The following is a 20,102-nucleotide window of genomic DNA, read 5'->3' as shown; positions in this document are numbered from 1 at the left end:
ACGTCATCAAAGGCGTAGCACCAACCACGGAATTATGTAGAGATTGTGATGTGTCCAAGAGAACCATAGAAGTTTACTAACCCATTTAAGTCACACTGAAACCAAGACGTATCCAAAGAGAAGCATCAAGAGGTGTATTATGTTGTATTTCCTCATGGATACTTGTATACTAATCCATTTAAGGAACCATATGGATAGTTTGTATGAATAGGTGTGGTTCATTTCTTATAATATTTACAAAGGAAAAATCACCATAATAGTCATATTAATTAAAATAGCCATAAAATTTGTTAAATTACCCCTTAACAAAGACTATCATGTGTCCGTTTAGCATAGGAGAAAAAAAAAGTGCTAGAGAGGTGATGGTATAGTAGAGGATGGCGCAGTGTAAGCTGAATTTGTGTATGTGTGTGTGTTTGTTTTTGCTTGCGATAAGAATACTACGTTCCCTTCTTTGAATCGATGTTTCCTGACAACAATTTTCTAATCGGTACTGTTGGTACTGCTCTGGAACAGAGTGAGGATCTTCTGATTCGCTGGTTCCTCAATTACACGCTTCTGGTATTCTCTGATGCAGCCCTTGATCAATTAAATCACCGCTATGATACCAGAAGTTTAAAATAAATATTCCTTCTTGCAGTTTCCTTCTTGGAATGATATATGGTATGTAGATTTTAAGTACCAACACCTTCTTGCGGTTTCAAATAGATATTCCAGAAGTTTAGAAATTCCTATGGTGTTGTTACTCGTGCAAAGGATATTCGGATTCGCTGGTTCCTCAATTACACGCTCCTGGTATTCTCTAATGCAGCCCCTGATCAATTAAACATTCCTATGGTGTTGTTACTCGTGCGAAGGAATACCAATAATTTTTTAATAAGGGGATAGAACTGATCAAACTACACGTGTTTGATAAAACTCATTGGATCCCCATTAAGTGTGTTTTTACACCGGATCTCAATAACAATGTCATAAGCCCTCAACGATTACTTTTACAAGGGTATAACCTCTTACTAGATAAGAATAAATTTCGAATATCTTCCAAGTTGGGCGAGGCACAAGAAGAAGTAAATGATCATAACACGGTAGGTGGTGGTGGGAATGTTTCTCCGACACATAGAGAAAGAAAGTATGCATATTTAGAATATTATTTCGAAAACCATAATGTAGCCATCGACAATGAATAGGCACCAATTCATGCCGATATCCAACAGTTTGTATCTTTTGAAACATCTGATGATTGTTTAAAGTTTCAAAACAAAATTGAGGATGATATAAAGTGAATCAATGGTATGCTCAGAGAAAAGCCAAAAGCTTAACTTCATTAAAATGCCAAGAAGTTATAAATACATGAACCAGAGAAACAAACTAAAAAGGAGAAACAAACTACAAAACTAAAAAAGAGAAAAATAAGCAAACTACTTTGACCTACTAAAAAGGAGAAATAACAAAATAATAAAGCCTCACATGAAGGACTTGACTTATTCAAGAGAATTTCATACATCCATTATCCCACATGCATCAATATGACCAAGTGATAATAACAACTACTTTCCAAAAAATCCTTCCTCAAACTAGACTTACTCAATGTCTTGCTTGCCTTTTAAAGAGCACACACCCAATTTGTCTCTTAGCTTCGTGAATACTTCCCAAAGGCTTTTTAAACATCTGCCACTTGATCTTTGGTTTCACAATACTCTAAGTTTATAATACCATCTTTCACCAATCTCTATGAAAATGGTACCGAACGCCGATATGTTTGCATTGGCCAAGAAACACGGGATTCTTAAACACTGCATCAAACTTAACACCGAATTCACTCAACACTTCACGGACCCATAAAACTTGACATGCGCACGCGGTTGCTGCAACTTACTCGGCTTCCATGGATGAGAGTGCGACGATACTTTGTTTCTTAGATGACCATGAAACAGCAACTCCATCCCACAAAATCACATAGCCCTAAGTACTCTTTCTTTCATTTTGATCTCCCGCGTAGTCACTATTGGCATATACGACCATTTCACCTTTTCCACCCTTCTTGTACCACACCCCAAAATCAACAGTTCCTTGTATGTACCTCATAACTCTTTTTGCAGCATTGTAATATTCCATCATAGGCTTTGATGAATCTACTAATCAAGCTTACCACATACTGTAGATCGGGCCTTGTGTTAGTAATATACATGAGACTTCCCACCATTTGTTTGAACAAGGTTACATCGACCTCCTCACTTTCATCATTCTTCAACTTTGTTCCCGGAACTATCGGATTCTTCACGACATTGCATTCTAACATATCGAAACGAATTAACATCTTTGTAGCATAAGTCCCTTGAGAAAGGTGAATGCCATGGCTGGTTTGAAAGAACTCAATACCCAAAAAAATATCTCATTTTTCCCAAATCTGTCATCTCGAATTCTTTCTTCATAGCACTTTGAAAATTTTTCATCATATCATCATCATTTCCGATGAATATGAGATCATCGACATATATGTTAACATATAACACTTCATCTTTTCTTCATCGTTTGATAAACAACGTGCTTTCGGCTTTAATTTTCTCGAAACCTTAATCCAAAAAATAGGCCTCTATCCTATTGAACCAAGATCAAGGAGCTTGTTTCAAACCGTACAAAGCCTTAATGAGTTTATACACTTTTTCTTCACTTCCCTTCACAACATAAACCATAGGTTGTTGTACATAAACATCTTCTTCCAATTTCCCATGCAAGAACGCCGACTTGACGTCCATTTGGAATAACTTCCATCCTCTTTGAGCCGAAATGGCTATCATTAGTCTTATCGTATCCATACTTGCTACCAGAGCGAAAACCTCCATGTGATCAATACCGTATTCTTGACCGTACCCTTTCGCTACGAACCGCGCCGTATATTTCTCAACATCGCCCTTCTCGTTCAACTTCGTTTTGTATACCCATTTAGCGCCTATACACTTGGCGTCTTTTGGCAATTCAACGAGATGCCAAGTTTCTTTCTTTTCTAATGCTTCTATCTCAACATCCATGGCCTTCTTCCATTTCTCCATCCTTACAGCCTTCTCAAAAGAAATTGGGTCTTGATCAACTATCTCCATTACGTTAACCTATTCTTCCTCATTATCCGAATCAAACTCACTTCCATTTACATAGTCATCAAAGTGTTGTGGTGGCCTTCTTTCTCTTGTTTCCCTTTGAACCTAAACATCATCAGATTCATAGTCTCATGTTTCATCTTCAACCCATGGTGGTTCCTCCTCATCATTCTCATCTAATTCTTGAACCAAATCAAAGATATGGTTTCCCCAACTAATTTCACCATGTTCTTCTTCTTTCTCTGTAGTTTCACTCCAAACCCACTCTTTATCCCCCTCAAACACAACATTGTTACTTACTATAACCTTCATATTCATCGGATAAATCAACCTATAGCCTTTTGGTTCTTCGCTCAACCCGGTTAAAACACATTGAATACTTCTATCATCAAGTTTCGCCCTTTTTTCTTTTGGTACATGCACGAGTGCCAAACAACCCCACACACGTAAACGTTCCACTGTAGGCTTTCTCCCACACCATGTTTCTTAGGGAGTGGTATGATATAGAGCCTTACTCGGTCATCGATTCAACACATAAAAACACCAAAGAGCGGCTTAAGCCCAAAACACTTTTGGTACGTGTTTTCAAGCTAGTAGCGTAATAATCATTCCGATGATAGTTCGGTTTTTCCTCTCGGCTATCCCGTTTTGCTGCGGAGTATATCTTGTTGTTAATTGTCTCCTTATACCATATTCTTTGCAAAACATAATAAAATCGAGAGATAGGTATTCACCCCCTCTATCCGTTCTAAGAGCCTTAACAGCCTGTCTCGTTTCCTTTTCAACTCTAGCTTTGAACTCTTTAAAACTTTCCAAGGCTTGTGATTTTTTCTTTTAGAAAATAGACCCATCCCTTTCTACTAAAATCATCTATAAAGCTTATCATGTATTTATTACCTGAATTGGAATGGGGTGTTATGGTCCCACAAATGTCTGAGTGGACCAACTATAGAATCCCTTATGTACGCTATCTACTTTTCTTTGGAATACTTTCTCTTGTTTGTTTTCCAATTAAACACTCCCTGCATACTGCCTTTTCAACATCAAAAGAAGGTAAACCCCTAACCATTCCTTTTTGTTGAAGTGTCCCCATGCTAGTTTGACTTATGTGGCCCAACCTTTTATCATTTGTATAATTGCACCTTTCCATTCTCTGATCAACAACTCCACCATTAATATCTTCACAAATAGGAAACATCCTATTTGCACTCATCTTGCTTACAAGCAAAAGATCCTTTTCTTCTTGATAGACTTTGCAAGTGTTTGACTTTAACAAGAAGGATAGTCCCTTCTGTTGAAGTTGCCCCACACTTAGAAAAGAATTCTTTAACTCAGCCACATAGTACACATCTTGAACTATAAAGTTAGTTCTTTCGATCCTCAACTTCACATTTCCTTTACCACCTACATTCAATCTGGTGTTGTTACCTAACCTTATTGGTGGTCGAGAATTTTGTATCAAAAGTAACGAACTTTTCTTTGATTCCACACATATGGTTCGAACCCCCATAATCCAAGAACCAAAGAGGATGTCTTCCATCATCATTGGTAAGAGCCAAACACATGCTATTCTATTTCTGATTCACCCATGAGCATAACATCTTCATTTTCATTGAAACCGGCATAGTTTGCCTCCTTTTCCTCGTACCCCGACACTCATAAGAGAAATGTCCAAGTTTGTGACATCTATAGCATTCGATGGTCTCCTTGTTGAATGATGATTTACCACGACCACGTCCTCTTCCTCTTGAACCGAACCTTCCTCTTCCACGACCACGACCGCCACTCGATCCTTCACTTTGATCTATCTTGAGTGCATGTTCATCTTCTTTATCAACCTTTCTGAACTTTTGCTCATGCACTATAAGAGAACTTTGCAACTCATCAACGGTCACTTCATCCACATTGTTCAATTTTTTTCAATGGAGACTACAACGTACATGCATTTCTCAGACAAAGTTATGAGAATCTTCTCCAAAATCTTCGTGTCGGTCATCTCCTCACCGTTGCTTTTCATTAGATTTGAAATGGTCAAGACCCTACCAAAGTACTCGGGTATGGTCTCACCATTTTTCATCTCCAAAATCCCGAAATCTCTTCTTAATTTCTGTAACATGGATCTTTTCACTCGCTCGTTACCAGCAAACCTTTTCTTTATCGAGCCCCATATAGCGTTAGACGATGATCGATCAAGTATTTGCTCAAACGTTACCCTATCGATAGCTTGATAGAGTTAATGTTTCACTTGTAGATCGACCAAATGGAATTCTTCCAGTTTCTTCTTCTGTGCATCAGTCACGGAGATGCCGACTTTCGGTTCTTTTATTCTCGGATCAATGAGCTTCCATAACCCCTTTGCACGCAGCAAGTTCTCCATCATCTCACTCCAGTGTTCGTAGTGACCGTCAAACACCGGAACTTTCATGTGTTCTTCATTTGCAGCCATCGATCACTTTCTATTCTGCTTACTTCTTGAAGATTTTGATAATTTTCGCTCTAATACCAATTGATATAAAGTGAAATCAATGGTATGCTCAGAGAATAGCCAAAAGCTTAACTGCATTCAAATTCCAAGAAGCTATAAATACATGAACCAGAGAAACAAACTAACGGTAAAAAACTAAAAAAGAGATAAATAAGCAAACTACTTTGACCTACCAAAAAGGAGAAATAACAAAATAATAAAGCCGCACGTGAAGGACTTGACTTATTCAAGAGAATCCCATGCATCCATTATCCCACATGCATCAATATGACCAAGTGATAATAACAACTACTTTCCAACAGAGGATTCAAACTTTATTTATATTAAATAAGAGTTGTTTTAAAAAACAAAGATTTTTGAAATGATTGAATGGTTTCTATTGTTTTACTTAAAAGACTTTATACCATTTCCTCCAACTATGGTAATTTGCAAGGTAGTCCTGATTCTAGCTAGTAAAATATAAATTTGTGTTTGTTATTCATAGTTATGAATTTATATCTATAATTCGGTTCTTTATATCCATCAAATGGGTATCAGAGCTTTATTTGTTGGTAAAAAGGTGGTGGGGGTGGGGATTCAAGTTTTTGTCTCATTATAATTTGTGGGGTTTGATTTCTAAGAACATGCTAAAGGATGTTGGTGAAGGAGATATGTTATGAATCATTTATTTAATATATTTGGATGTTCACATTTTGAACTACAAGATGTATCAAATCAAAAAGACTGAACCAAGTAAAGAATAGGGAATGTAGCACACTCCCTCCACAAGGAAATCACAACATTGAAGATCTCTAGCGTATAATAGATGCAAACTTTGCATTATATACGGGCAATGATCGTGAAGAAGCAAGAAAGTTTGGAGGTGAAGGAGATATAATTTCAAACTAATCGTGAAAGCAATTGAAGAAGCCATTATTCAGACCAAGCATCCTCCAAAGCGAAGTTTAAGGGATGATGATAATGTTGATCAGTTCTTTATATAAGTAATAGAAAACATGATAAATATTAAACCTATGAACCTGTTACAGCATGGAGAGTAGTAGCCGCAACAGAGTATGATGTAGTCGACATGTTTGTCATCTTGATTGAGTTCCCCTTTAGGATGTATAGTTAAGGATGGTGTTAGGGTTTTTGAGAGAAACCTGGGTTAGGAGAGAGGAGGCCCACAAAATTGTTATGTGTGTGACATTAGGTTATGATGTTAATATTTATATCTCTTTATATACACCCAAGGGGAAACCCTTTATTAGTTAATTAAAGGTAATATGGTCCATCAACAATTACCAAACTAATATATATAATATGGTATAATTAATATTTTTATCTAATATAATATTAATGATTTCCATATTAATAAATATATAATATATATTTATTCTTACATTCTCCCACTTGGCCGAGTAATCATTTATTATGAGTATTAGATAAGCATGATTAGGAGTTAACACTCATTTTAGCTTTAAACTTAAACTGGAGCATAGAAATACAGTCATTGAATTGAACATCAGCTCAAGACCCCATTAATCATACTGCAGTCCTTATTTAAAACCTAAGTAGTTATGATCAAAATTTTCAAGTAAGCCTTTCAGAACGTTTGATTTGTATATTAATTCGCCTATATGTCATTATGCATGCAGAACATATTAAGAGACATACAAAATGAAAATTGATGAGGAATTTTAACAGTTAATCATTCATAGTATGATATGTAGTTGCGCATAGTCATCAATAACCCGTCATTATTATACGCGCTTTCATAATATTTATGGGTGAGACTTTTAGTTATCGGATCCTTAAGCATACCATGAATGCACTCGATACCAAAATTTAGATTCTTCAATTCGTTCATAAACGAATAATTAATTTCATATCAAAATTTTAATGCAACACTTCTAGAATTGTTACTGTTTGAGAAGACATGGTAGCTGACTTTATCACTGTAAATCTTCAATATATAATTTATATGGAGTTAATAAACTTATGAGTCCACTGATAAATTTTCAACAACATTTATTGCTAATTGCATTGTGATTAATCAACACATTATATCATTATAACTTAGATTGTTGTTATCAGTTCATTATGACTCCTCAATGAGATAGATTTATCTGCTAACATAAGAACATATCCCGAAAATTACATTTTCTTATAACTAAATATGGCAAAGTTTAGAGTAATCTAACGTTTTGAATTCTCACTTCTTCTTTTAAATTATAGTCTTTCATTTCTTTTAAAGTTTTTTTAATACTCTTTTAAATGCTTCTCATTAATTTAGACATATCTAGTGTGTTGCAGTTTTAATTAAAATCTGAATGAGTATAGACTTGAACCTACATAAGGCTTCTACTTAAAGAAGCATAAGGTAATAATCTCAATGATCATATTATCCTCTAAATAGAGCAATATTGTTTGTTACATGTGTAAGGACACATTTAAGGTAAAACTTATAGAACAAAACTAACATCCATTTGGGTCTATCTCAGAATGTTATGATATCTATTACGTAAGGGATATCTCTGAGATCTATTGTTGGGCCTAGTTTTGTGGTTTGAGCTTGTATGTATTTATTTCTTAATGTTTGGGCTTGGGTTTTGGGTGCATATGTAAACCGAGAACACTTATGTGTTCTCGGTGGGCTTGGTGTTGTTTGGGCCGGCCTATGGTTGTTATCCCTATATATAGAGGTGTGATGTATAGGTTATTGTTGTTAGTTCTGATTATTATCAAGTATTGTAAGTGCTTAAGCACCCGACGTATTCAATATATACGTGTGTTTTTTAAGCAATTCTGTGTTAGTTTACTTGTTACTATTCGTGTTCTTGAATCACCGAGGATTGGTATTCCGCACCAATACTCGTTTGGTTGATATCATATTGTAGTGATCCAGATTCGGGACTTACAATTGGTATCAGAGCCTTTTGACGAATTCAGGCTCGTTATTGTGATATCAATGGATTCAAGATATCAAGTTCGGGTAGTTCTTATTGATTCCGGCGAAAGTGTGATCGGAGAAGAGGAAGTCTTATTTTTGGTTTGGATTGGTTTCGATCTGGAAACAAATCAAATTCCCTATTTTTCGAAAGTTTGTTACATCAAAATCTGAAAGGTTTAGGGATCTCGGCCAAAATCAGCTTCTTGCTAAGTATTAGTTCTCGTCTGTTCCTAGTTCTCGGCCTCACTCTGTTCTCGGCCTCACTCTGTTCTCGGCTAGCACTGTGTTCTGTCAAGATCAGTTTTCGGCCAAAGAGTGTTCTCGGTCTTTTGATTTGGTCAACATACCTAGTTTTTGGTCAAAAAGCTTATCTATACTTTGAGTTCTCGGTCAAAGGTGGTTTTCGGTCAAAGAACTGGTCAACGTTGGTGTTTTCGGTCAACATTTGTTTTCGGTCAAACGTGTTCTCGGTCAAAGAGTTAATCAACCTTCTTGGTTCTCGGTTTACGTATCTCAGTGTATTCATCCCAGACTGTTTGTTTGGGCTTTGCTTTCTTGGACTTATTAATTGGACCTAAAGTAAATTAGTAACAGTTTTGATATGGCCAGTTAACAAATTGCAACAACTCAAGCAACTCGTCACTTCACCAAGAACTTGATTCAATTATGGGTACTACTACACGTGTACCTCGTTTATTATCTCCTGAAGGGTTCAATGAATGGAAATTTCGTTTTGAACACTATGCCAAGATGAAAGACTCTAAAATTTGGAAAAGCATCGTGAGAGGACCTCAAGTAATCACTTACCAAAGGGATGGATCAACTGAGGTCCTTATAAAGCCAGTTTCTCAATATGATGATGCTGATTTTGAAAAGGTCGAAGAAGATGAGAAAGCTCTTTCAACTCTCACTATGGCACTCACGCCCGAGATTGCACTTCAGTTTAGAGAACTCCGATCGGCTAAAGAGTTGTGGGCCGCACTGATAGAAGTTTATGAGGGAAATGAGGATATGAAAAGAAGTTGTCAAGATCTGCTGCGTCAGAAGTTTAATATGTTTAATCACGTTCTGGGAGAGACACTGGAATTTCAACTTCAAAGGTTCATATCCCTTGCAACTGAAATGAGAACTGTTGGAATCTTTCTACAAACTTTATAGATTAACAATAAGTTGGTAAACTCTCTTCCAAAGAATTGGGACATGCATGTTGCCTTCATTAAAAAGACCAAAGACCTTAACAGAATGAGTATGAATGAGATGATTGCAACTATTAAGTCCTGCGATATGGATGATAAACAGCGGGCAATAAATCATGCTAGCTCTTATAACGCTGCTGGATATAATGTTACTTCTAACAGTGCTCTCATGTCTCAAGATAGTTTCTCACTATTTAAGCCCTCTCAACTACCACCTGGAAACTTTCAGATGTTCTCGTCCACCCTTGGTCAATCATCGTCATCAAATTCACCTAATCCAGCTCCAGTATTTTTTACCAAATCCAGCCAGTCAGTTAGTGATTCTGGCAAAACCATTTCCAGTGTAAACTCCAGCCAGATTCCTATTATACCTAAAGAAACTCAAGAAAATATTGCATTAATGACAGGATTTATGAATTGTTACCATGCGTTTCTGGCCGGAGACTTGGTCCAACCCATGGCTGCTACTGAATTTGATCAGATCCATCCTGATGATGTTGAAGAAATGGACATCGCGTGGTAAAGGACGGGTAGAAATAACTGGAACATGCCAAATAATCAAAAAGTGGGTTTTAACAAGGAGACTCTCAGGTGTTACAACTGTCATGAGCCGGGTCATTTTGCTCGTGAATGCACCAATCCGGCTAAAGAGGGGAATATGGAAAGGGCCTTGGTTCCTGCTGGAAATGCTCGGGGTGAAGCTGGTGGTAGTTCAGGTAATGGGGAAAGAGGTATGGTTGCTCAAACGTTCTCATGGGAAGGTCAGATGGCTGCGCTGAACATTGGAAATCAAACTACTAATTTCGCAACAGTTGAGGAATCTGAAGAGGAAAACACTGCTGAGGAGAAGGTTAAGGAGCTCCAGTTTGCATACATGGCGTTCACTTCTCCGGATTCATCTGTGGTATGTTTTCAACCATGTTCTTTGAATTGTGGTGAGAAAATAGAAATGTATAAACTTCATAATGACAGTCTAAGTAGAGATATGGAAAGAATAAAATCAGAGAGTTTTAAACTTAAGAAAAATGAAAAGGGATTTCTAGACAAAATAGAATCTCTTAACAAAGACATTAAAAAACTTAAGTCTGATTTTAGTATAAAAAGTTGTCATCACCTTGATGCCAAATAAGAAATCGTTGAAATAACTGCTAAACTGGAAGCCTCCAAGCTAGAAATCTTGAATCTCACTAGCAAGTTTGAAAAGGCTGAACTTGATTTTAAAAAATTCGATGGTTCAAGTAAAGTAGTTGATTCAATGATTGAAAATCAACTATGGTGGAAAGAAAATGAAGGTGAAGGCATAGGATATAGTCAGGTTTCCCCACCATATAATCACAATTATGTTCCTACTCCTGTTACCAAAGAACATGAAGAAAAAATAAAGGGTATGAAGTATGGTAAACCAGACAAAGGTGATGGAACCGGCTCTACTGATGCTGGTTCTTCTAATTTAAAGATGAACGATTTTAATGTCTCTACTTCATGTGCAGAAAGAGTTATTGTGAAGGAATGGACTGATGAGGATGATGACCCGTGTTTTGATTTTGATAATAATGTTGTTTCTGATGTTTCTTTAGAACTTCCTGTTTTGAATTTTGTTATTCCGACTGTTTGTGTGGGCTCTGTTTTAAAGAGCAAGGATTCTTGTGTGGTTGATTCGGTTGAAACTTTAAATTCCAATAATGTGATTTCTAATAAAAACAAAATTTCAAAAAATTCAAAAACATCAGCAAAATATGTTGCACCTAAGTTTGTTAAGGAGGGATGCTCCAATGACAACCAAGGTGATAAGTTCAAAAGGCGAAATGTGAATTCTCGCAAATCTAAACAGACTGGTCCACACAACCAGTCCAGACAAGGAGCTGCCCAGAGTGAATTTTTCATAAAACGCCAGACATGTTTTAACTGTGGCACTCCTGGTCATATTGCCAGAAATTGTCCACATCGTCCGTACATTCCATACTACGGATTCTATCAAACGAATATGCCGTATGTGCCTCATGATGCATATAGGCAAGGGTTTAGACATTATTCGGCTAGTTCCTTTGATGATGATTGGAATCGAAACAAATCTTGGAGGTTTAGTCATCATCAGACCAAACCCAACATGATCAATAGAAGGGTCAGTAAAGGTGTTTCACGTTCAAAATCACATATAAACACTAACACTAGACCTAAACAGGAGAAGAAAACGGTTTCATCTAATAAATCTCTGTCTAAGGCACCGGAGATCATGACAACCATTCGTACTTATAATTCCAAATCTTTCAGACATAAATGGTTGCCTAAATCTCCGGTGAAAGCATCTAATCATTCTATTTTTGATGATCAAAAGGATATGACATGGCAGTCTGTGACAAAAGTTGATGAGTCAGGGTCACCCAGTGTAAGTATTGACTGGGTAACAAAAAACTAACTAATCTCATGTTTTGTGCAGGGACAGCTATGGAGGAATATCATCAGACCTTGGTATGTTGATAGTGGCTGTTCCAGGCACATGACAGGAGATATCACCCAGCTACACAACATTCAAACATTTAATGGTGGGTATGTTTCCTTTGCGGGAGGAGAGAAAGGAAAAATCACTCAAAAGGGTATTGTAAGTAACAGTGTGTTAAAATTTGAAAATGTTAATTTTGTTCCAGAATTGAAGCACAGTCTTTTAAGTGTGTCGCAAATCTGTGACAAAGATTTTTCAACTCATTTTACTAAAAAGGAGTGCTTAATTCTGAAACCGGGTATAATCATACCAGAAGAATGGATTCTTGTTCGATCACAAAGAAAAGATAATGCTTACGTGATCGACATGAACCAAAATGTTCCCGACGAAATTACATGCTTGTTTTCAAAAGTGTCGGAACATAATGCGATGCTTTGGCATCGTCGGCTTGGTCATGCTAATATTAAAAATCTAAATCGTCTTGCTAAAAACAATTTAGTGCGTGGTTTATCTATCAAAGATTTTGTGACTGTTGAAAAATGTGTGGCTTGCGCTTTGGGAAAACATCATCGAAAATCTCATAAGCCTAAGTTAATTAATACCATCTCGTCAGTCTTTCAGTTACTTCATTTGGACCTCTTTGGGCCAGTTCATGTGTTAAGCTTGTCTCGCAGCTTTTATTGTCTAGTTATTACTGATGACTACTCACGTTTTACATAGGTATTTTTCTTGTCAAATACGGGAGAAACTGCAGATCTGATCAAGAAATTTGTGGTATTAATGGAGAATCAACTGAACCTAAAGCTGAAAGGAATCAGGTGTGACAATGGGACGGAATTCAAGAATGCAGTTCTGAATCATTTCTACTCAGTAAAAGGGGTGCTTCATCAGTACAGTGCTCCGCGGACGCCTCAACAAAATGGTGTCGCTGAAAGAAGAAACAGAACTTTAATCGAAGCATCAAGAACGATGTTATGTGACTCTAAATTGCCACTGTTTTTCTGGGCTGAAGCCATTAATACGGCTTGTTACGTTCAGAACCGGGTGATAATCAACAAGTCAAAGATGAAGACTCCGTATGAGATTGTTTATGGTCATCAACCCACTGTCGCACATTTCAGAGCTTTCGGGTGTCCATGCACATTGCTGAATCTAGAAACCACTCCAAAGTTTGGGGCCACAGCAGATGAGTGTTATTTCATTGGATATGCCAGTAATACAGCCTACAGGGTTTACAACAAGTCTACCAAACAGATTATAGAGTCCTTTGAAGTTCGTTGGTTAGAAGAAAATGAAATTGATGCCCGTGTTGGCCCTGATTGGCTATTCGACTACAACGAATTCTTTAAGCCTTTTAATGTGGTTCCAGTCATCATCACCGACTCTCAAGGTGGTTCCACAGTGGAGATCACTCAAGACAGCTCTCAATCACTGTCTCATATTTCTCCTTCACTGGATGATGAGGTTATTGAGATGACTAGTGTTGCAACCACAACCGACTATCAGCCTATCCAATCTTCAGAGACCGATCATTCACAACCAATCTCATCTGAGAATACTGCAAATGTTAAGGGGGAGAGTTCCGTTCGCCAGATATTCGGGAGCACATTGTTTCCCGACGCCATTCCAGATGAATTCGTTGTCAGCACCTCGTACTCTCACAGTACAACAACGTCTGGATGGAAAACCCCCCTTACTGACTTCGGGGAGAACGTAACAAATCTTCAACCTAACTGTGATGTTTCTGATCATTCAATTCCTTCAAGAATTCAAAAGAATCATCCGATTGAGAACGTCATAGGTCCCATTGAAGCGGGTGTGTCCACCAGAAGTCAGACCGGACACATAAACAGTTGCATGTTCTCTTGTTTTGTATCTCAAATCGAACCAAAGAATGTTGAGATGGCTCTTCAAGAACCTAGTTGGGTTGATGCTATGCATGAAGAACTGAATCAGTTTGAGAAGTTGAAGGTATGGATATTGGTTAAATTGCCGGAAGGAAAGAAAGCTCTTGATACAAGATGGGTTTTTAGGAACAAGCAAGATGACACCGGGGTTATTGTTCGTAATAAGGCACGATTGGTAGTTCGCGGGTTTCGCCAAGTGTTAGATTACACAGAAGTTTATGCTCCAGTAGCTAGGCTTGAGGCCATTAGAATATTTCTGGCATATGCATCATATATGGGTTTTATAGTCTATCAGATGGATGTTAAAACAACGTTTTTGTATGGTGAGGTCAAAGAAGAAATTTATGTCGATCAGCCGTCGGGTTTCGTTGACTCTAAGAAGCCAAATCATGTTACAAGTTAGACAAGGCTCTATATGGACTACATCAGGCTCTACGGGCGTGGTATGCTACACTGACCGCGCACCTACTTGACCACGGCTACAAGCGCGGAACGATTGATCAAACTCTGTTACGGAAAACTGTAGGAAAAGATTTGATTCTGGTTCAGATTTATGTTGACGACATCATTTTCGGTTCCACCAGTGCTGACTTGTGCAAAGAATTTGAAGGAGTTATGAAGAAAAGATTTGAGATGAGTTCGTTGGGTGAAATGACAACATTTTTGGGGTTAAAGGTTCGCCAAAGTCCAACGGGTATTCTGTTACATCAAGGAAAGTACGTTGAAGATATGATGGCTAAGTTTGAGCTTCAAGACTGCAAGAGTGCTAATACTCCAATGGCTGAAAGACCGCTTTTGTTATCTGATCCTGAAGGGAATCCCGTAGATCAGACATATTATCGATCGATGATCGGGTCTCTGATGTATCTCACAGCCAGTCGTCCCAACATAATGTTCGCAGTCTGCCAATGTGCTCGCTTCCAGGCTAATCCTAAACTCTCTCATTTAATTGCTGTTAAACGTATTTTTAGATATCTGAAGGGACAACTGAAGTTAGGTCTTTGGTATCCCAAGCAATCAGAATTTGATCTTTATGCTTTTGCTGATAGCAATTATGGTGGCGATGACATTGACAGGAAATCCACGTCAGCTGGCTGCCAGTTTCTTGGAGATCGGCTCATTTCATGGCAGTGTAAGAAACAACAAACAGTGTCTACTTCGACAGCCGAAGCAGAGTATGTTGCTGCGTCCGCTTGCTGTTCTCAGGTTAACTGGATGCAAAATCAGTTGCTGGATTACGGTTTGGAATTTCTTGACACTCCTATCTTCTGTGATAATGATGCAGCCATTGCTATTGTGAAAAACCTAGTCCAACATTCTAAAACCAAGCACATTGATATTAAAATTCATTTTATTCGTGACTGTTTCAATCGAAAGTTGATTCATCTTGAACAGGTCCACACAGATAATAACGTGGCTGACTTATTTACAAAACCGGTCGGAACAGCAAAATTTAATGTGCTTGTGAGTTTTCTTAAAATGCTACGGTTTGAGGATTGAGTCTTTTTGAGGATAAATTTGTACTTTTGTTTAGTTTTTCACAAATTTAGGGGGGGGGGGAATCAAAAAGAAAAAAATAGTGTGTGTGCGTTGAAAAATCAAAACGTCAAAAATAGTGTGTGTGTGTGTGTGTTGTCGTGTGTGCGTTGTCTTTTCTAATAAATTTTTTTTTGAGTTTTTCAAGATTCATTTTCACTTAAAATATGTCGGTTGCTCAAGTTTGAAGGACATATACTTGTATATGGTTGGTCTAGTGTTCTACTTGTAGTTTCACAGGATAGCCATTTACCTAATGAGGGGCGATTATGATATGTTTTTTTTGTGTTTCGTGCTCTTTCACTTAAAATTATGTGGGTAACTCTGAGTTGGAAGGACATGTGTTTTCATGCATGTTTGGTCCAGTTAACCACTTGTGGTTACAACGGATAGCCATTAACCTGAAAGCTTATAGTAACCGGGGTGACTGAATGCTTAACACGTGTGTTTTACCTAAATCTATGGGAAATGATATCACTATTCAGTTAACAGCTTTTAGAAGCATCAAAAATATTTTCAAATGAAAATTGATCCAACCTTTGAAAAATGATAGATAAATTGTTTTTGTGTGCCTAACGGGTGAAGTTATTAAGCTTAAAAGGCCCTGGAACAGTCATTGATATTGTACGGTAGCTTTCCATGATGCGTAAAAGTTAAAGTGATATAAACTAAATTTGCTAAACTTAATGTGGAGGGTCATTTTGAAGACAGGTGCATGTCTCTAGATACATCTCTCCGAATGATAGGCAGAAAGGCAATTACCCAGTCATACACGAGCCCGTTAGTATCTTGATCCCCAAAAATATTGTGCTATTACATTTATTATTATTATTTAAAAAAAATATTTATGAGTTACTTATCTACTATTAAGTTATTTTCTATAAAGGCTTAAAGGGACAAACTAGAACTACAGAGATGGGGGCACATAAGTAAGTCCTGTCATGTCTCGAATGAAAGGTTTGTCAGTTTACTGGCACTAAATCCAACGTTCAACCTTAAAGCCTAAAATTTTGCATTCATAAAAGCTTTTGATCAAGCACTAGGGGGTTGGAGTCAAATTGGGGCGATCTAGGGAAAGCCGAATACGCTTTGAGAATAGATAGGAGGCACCACAGGTCCATGAGTGATGTCCATCTAAGCTTTATGCCGAACTGAACTCTAATCATATCATTGATACAATGAAAATCATGCTAAGTATGTTATACCTGCTATCAACCTGTCCCTTTTGCGTCATAATAATGCTGAATATGAATCCTTGCGACAGCCTCTTAAACAATATGATTCCATGTTCGGATCTTTTCATAAAAGGGCGGCAGTTTTACGAAGAACTTAAATTTGATCCTGACGCTAAAAAAATAAAGGGAGTTGTTTTCTGGTGAAGATAATTTTTTATTTTTATATTTCTTATTTTGTGTGTCATGTCTTATATTGTTTTTCCTCGAAATTACTCTCCTCGGAACGTTTGTATAAACCTTTTCTTAAAACTTGGGTTTTGAATGATTTGAACATCAAAAATGGATCTTGAATCCAGTTGGGCTGGTACATGAGTTTTCGGTTCACCTTGAGCCCACAAAGAGTTTTCCGCCCGACCCGCAAGGTTTGATATAAATGCTTTAAGGAATTACTTTTTCCACTTTCATTATCTTTTATATCTTAAAAAAAAACCTCTCTCTGCCGAGACCTCATAATTTTGCTTTGGCCGATATCCTCTTTCGTAATACTCTTTCACTAATCAAAGATTCTAGTTTGCATGTGACTAGCAGGTACTGGACCAGGATCTATGAAATCTGAATATCACTAAGGCTAACTTTAGTGTTAGATGAGGCTACTGTAACTCGATTTGATATGTCAAAAGTGGATTCTTGATTACTTAGGTTTTTCAGTGGTTTTATTAGGGTTAATTAAGGGTTTTCGGTTGATCTTAACCAGGTTGTTGCAGGTTTAATGGTGGTTTCAGGGATCTCGGTGGGATTGAAGGGGATTGCTCGTTTCCCGAGGAGGAATCCCAAAGGGTTTTCTGTTTACAGCTGTGATGGAGTTCTCGGTTGACTTTCGTTGACCGAGAACTCCCTATCATGACAGAAAATCTCGTTCTCGGCCATGTCCTAACCGAGAACCCTTGTTCCTAGTTAAGCACTGATCGAGAACCCCCTTCATGGCAGAAAACTTTGTTTTCGGCCAAATCGTGACCGAGAACCATTGTTCTCGGTTAAATTGTTGACCGCGAACTTATTTTTGACCGAGATCCCCCCTGCCTGGCCCATATTCTCACTGTTTGGGCCTATATTCTCATTGTGGTTCATTATTGGGCCTCTCCAACGTAACCTGGACCGCCACAAAAGTTCTTTTAATCCCATCATGCCTAATAATCCTTGTGAATTTTAATTCATGGTTAAAACGTTCATTATTTCTATCTAACTTGCCAAGTTTGGTGCAGATATGGCTGATCAAAATTCGTTAAAGTTTGTAGAGACTCATAATATAGCTGGTCACCTGTATGATCCACCTTTGGCTCATAAGGAGTTCATGTCGATGATTGTTTGACTGAATACTTGCAGGATCTCTCATGCTCTTCGTGAGAATCCTTTCATTTGCAAGAAGATGGTCATTGACTTCTGGAAGAATGCAAAGATCAACTCTCAAGGAGCAGACAGAGTTATTTCAATCGACTCCAAAATACAGATGAAACCTGTTACTATTACTGAAGCCATTATCAGAGAGGTACTTTTGTTTGGGGATCAACCCGACTACCCAACTGAGTACTCTACAACCGAAGTTACTGAAGTAATTACAAGAATGGGGTATGAAGGCACTTATCCACCGGCAGTCAAGAAAATATTTCATCCTTACTGGAGATTCCTATTGCACACGTTTTCCACATGTATCTCAGGAAGAAAGGGGGGTACCGATGAAATCAGCCACACTCAAATATCTGCTGTTGCTTCTCTGATCATGGGATGGAATTACAACTATTCCAAGTTCGTCTTTAATGAAATGATAAACAATCTAAGAGCAAAGAAGAAGGAGATTTTTTTTATGTACCCAAGGTTTTTACAGATGATTTTTGACTCTCATTACACCGACTTGGTTAAATCTGTTGAAACTTTGGATGTGGAATATATGGGACCCAGTTCCTTTGGGTTAATGAAGCAGTCAAGAAAAGGAGCCAAAGTGGTTTACAGGGGATTGAGACCACTTGAAAAATTCGGTCATTTCGCTGAGACCGAAGCTGAGCCTGTCGTGGCTCAGGTTGCTGACGAGCATGTGGCTCCCACCCAACCACGTGTTGCAACGTTTGAGATTTCAGATGACGAAGATGATGAAGAAGAGCTCCGTCAGCTAAGTACTTTTACAAATGATGAAATTGAACACCGTCAGACAGACACCCCTCAAAGTACTAAAGATTTAAGTGCTTTGGAAGCTGTGAAAGCATTATTACAGTCAACTGCACTGAAACCTTCTCAGTCTGTTGCTGAAGTCAATGAAGAGAACATAGTTGAAGATCCAACTGCAGACTTAGGTCCTCGAAAACGGAGAAAGTAAGATCTGAGGCCTGGAGTACTGATAAAGGAATCTGAAACAACCACTACACCCACAACAAACGAAACAACCAACCCAGCTCAAACTTCCACACAATCTGAGACACCTGCTTCGGAAACACAAGCTGAACAGGATATACCTGCTGATGAGCCATCATTCCATGATCTGCTGACTAGTGATTTCGGTGATGATTTTGACTTTGGTTTGGGGGCAGAAATTCCTCACACCGACACTACAGACATTCCCTCCGGCTCATCTGGCCCAGACACTCAGGGTCAGTCAAGCACCAGTATGTCAGATAAAGTTACCCATGTTCTGGCAATGAAAGAAACCTATCTTCAGAATAAAAGGTAAAGGGGTGATTTTTGAAGATGCTCCTGGTGATGTTCATGCATTGCAACATAGAGTTTTTGAACTCGAACAAGATGCGGTAGTCAAAGATGTCCGTATTCAGGAATTGGAGGCGGGAAATTCCGATAAAGACTCCAAGATTAAGGAATTACAGTCCAACATGGGAGAGTTAACTGCACTCTATCTTGACCTCCAACAAAAGCTCTTTCAAAAGTTTGGAGATGAATTTAAAGGCAATGATGATGTATCCTCTAAAGTACCCAATGTGAGTCAAGGTGCTAGTTCTACTGCTCGTTCTGTTGAAAATATTGATGACTCGGAATCTCTGCAACAATATCTAGATGCTCCTCCTGTCTCCAAAGAGAAATCTGACAGAATTAAGAAGAATCTTCTAGAAAAGGGAAAGAAAAAGCTGCTGGAGATGAAAAACTCAAATCAGAATGTGGAATAGTCAGATCATCCAGACAGGTTTGTTATTGAGTTTCAAAAGGGCTTTAATAGTAAATATGGTGATCGATCGGGAGTTTTATCATGGGGCTTTGATGCGGAAAAAAATATTAGGTGGGTTAAAAGGAGATCAGGGGCCACCGAATACTACAAGAAGATGAAAGATTTTGGCT

At 38.0% G+C, this 20,102-nt stretch overlaps 1 protein-coding gene across 1 annotated transcript; it reads right to left on the bottom strand.

Annotated features, from left to right (window-relative positions):
* Positions 1–4,666: 4,666 nt before the first annotated feature.
* LOC143588456 (uncharacterized) lies at positions 4,667–5,541 on the bottom strand. Its single transcript, XM_077069449.1, has 3 exons — positions 5,341–5,541; positions 5,036–5,247; positions 4,667–4,937 (listed from the first exon to the last, which is right to left on the bottom strand). Exons 1-3 carry the CDS (start codon positions 5,539–5,541, stop codon positions 4,667–4,669), a joined length of 684 nt encoding a protein of 227 aa, XP_076925564.1.
* Positions 5,542–20,102: the final 14,561 nt, after the last annotated feature.

Source organism: Bidens hawaiensis, unplaced genomic scaffold (genome assembly GCF_021521415.1).
Source record: "Bidens hawaiensis isolate Kalapana, Puna unplaced genomic scaffold, B.hawaiensis_p1.1 tig00036390_1, whole genome shotgun sequence".
In the NCBI taxonomy this organism is placed as follows: Eukaryota; Viridiplantae; Streptophyta; class Magnoliopsida; order Asterales; family Asteraceae; genus Bidens; species Bidens hawaiensis.
The sequence above is the reverse complement of the archived record's forward strand: the minus strand, read 5'-3'. Positions and strand labels throughout refer to the sequence as shown.

Excerpts from the sequence above, each read along its gene's own strand:
- LOC143588456 (XM_077069449.1), bottom strand. The coding sequence starts at position 5,541 with ATGGCTGCAAATGAAGAACACATGAAAGTTCCGGTGTTTGACGGTCAC. Across the intron at positions 5,248-5,340 it reads TCCATTTGGTCGATCTACAA|AAAAGGTTTGCTGGTAACGA; the intron begins GTGAAACATTAA and ends GGCTCGATAAAG. Across the intron at positions 4,938-5,035 it reads ACTTTGTCTGAGAAATGCAT|AAAGGTTGATAAAGAAGATG; the intron begins GTACGTTGTAGT and ends GCAAAAGTTCAG.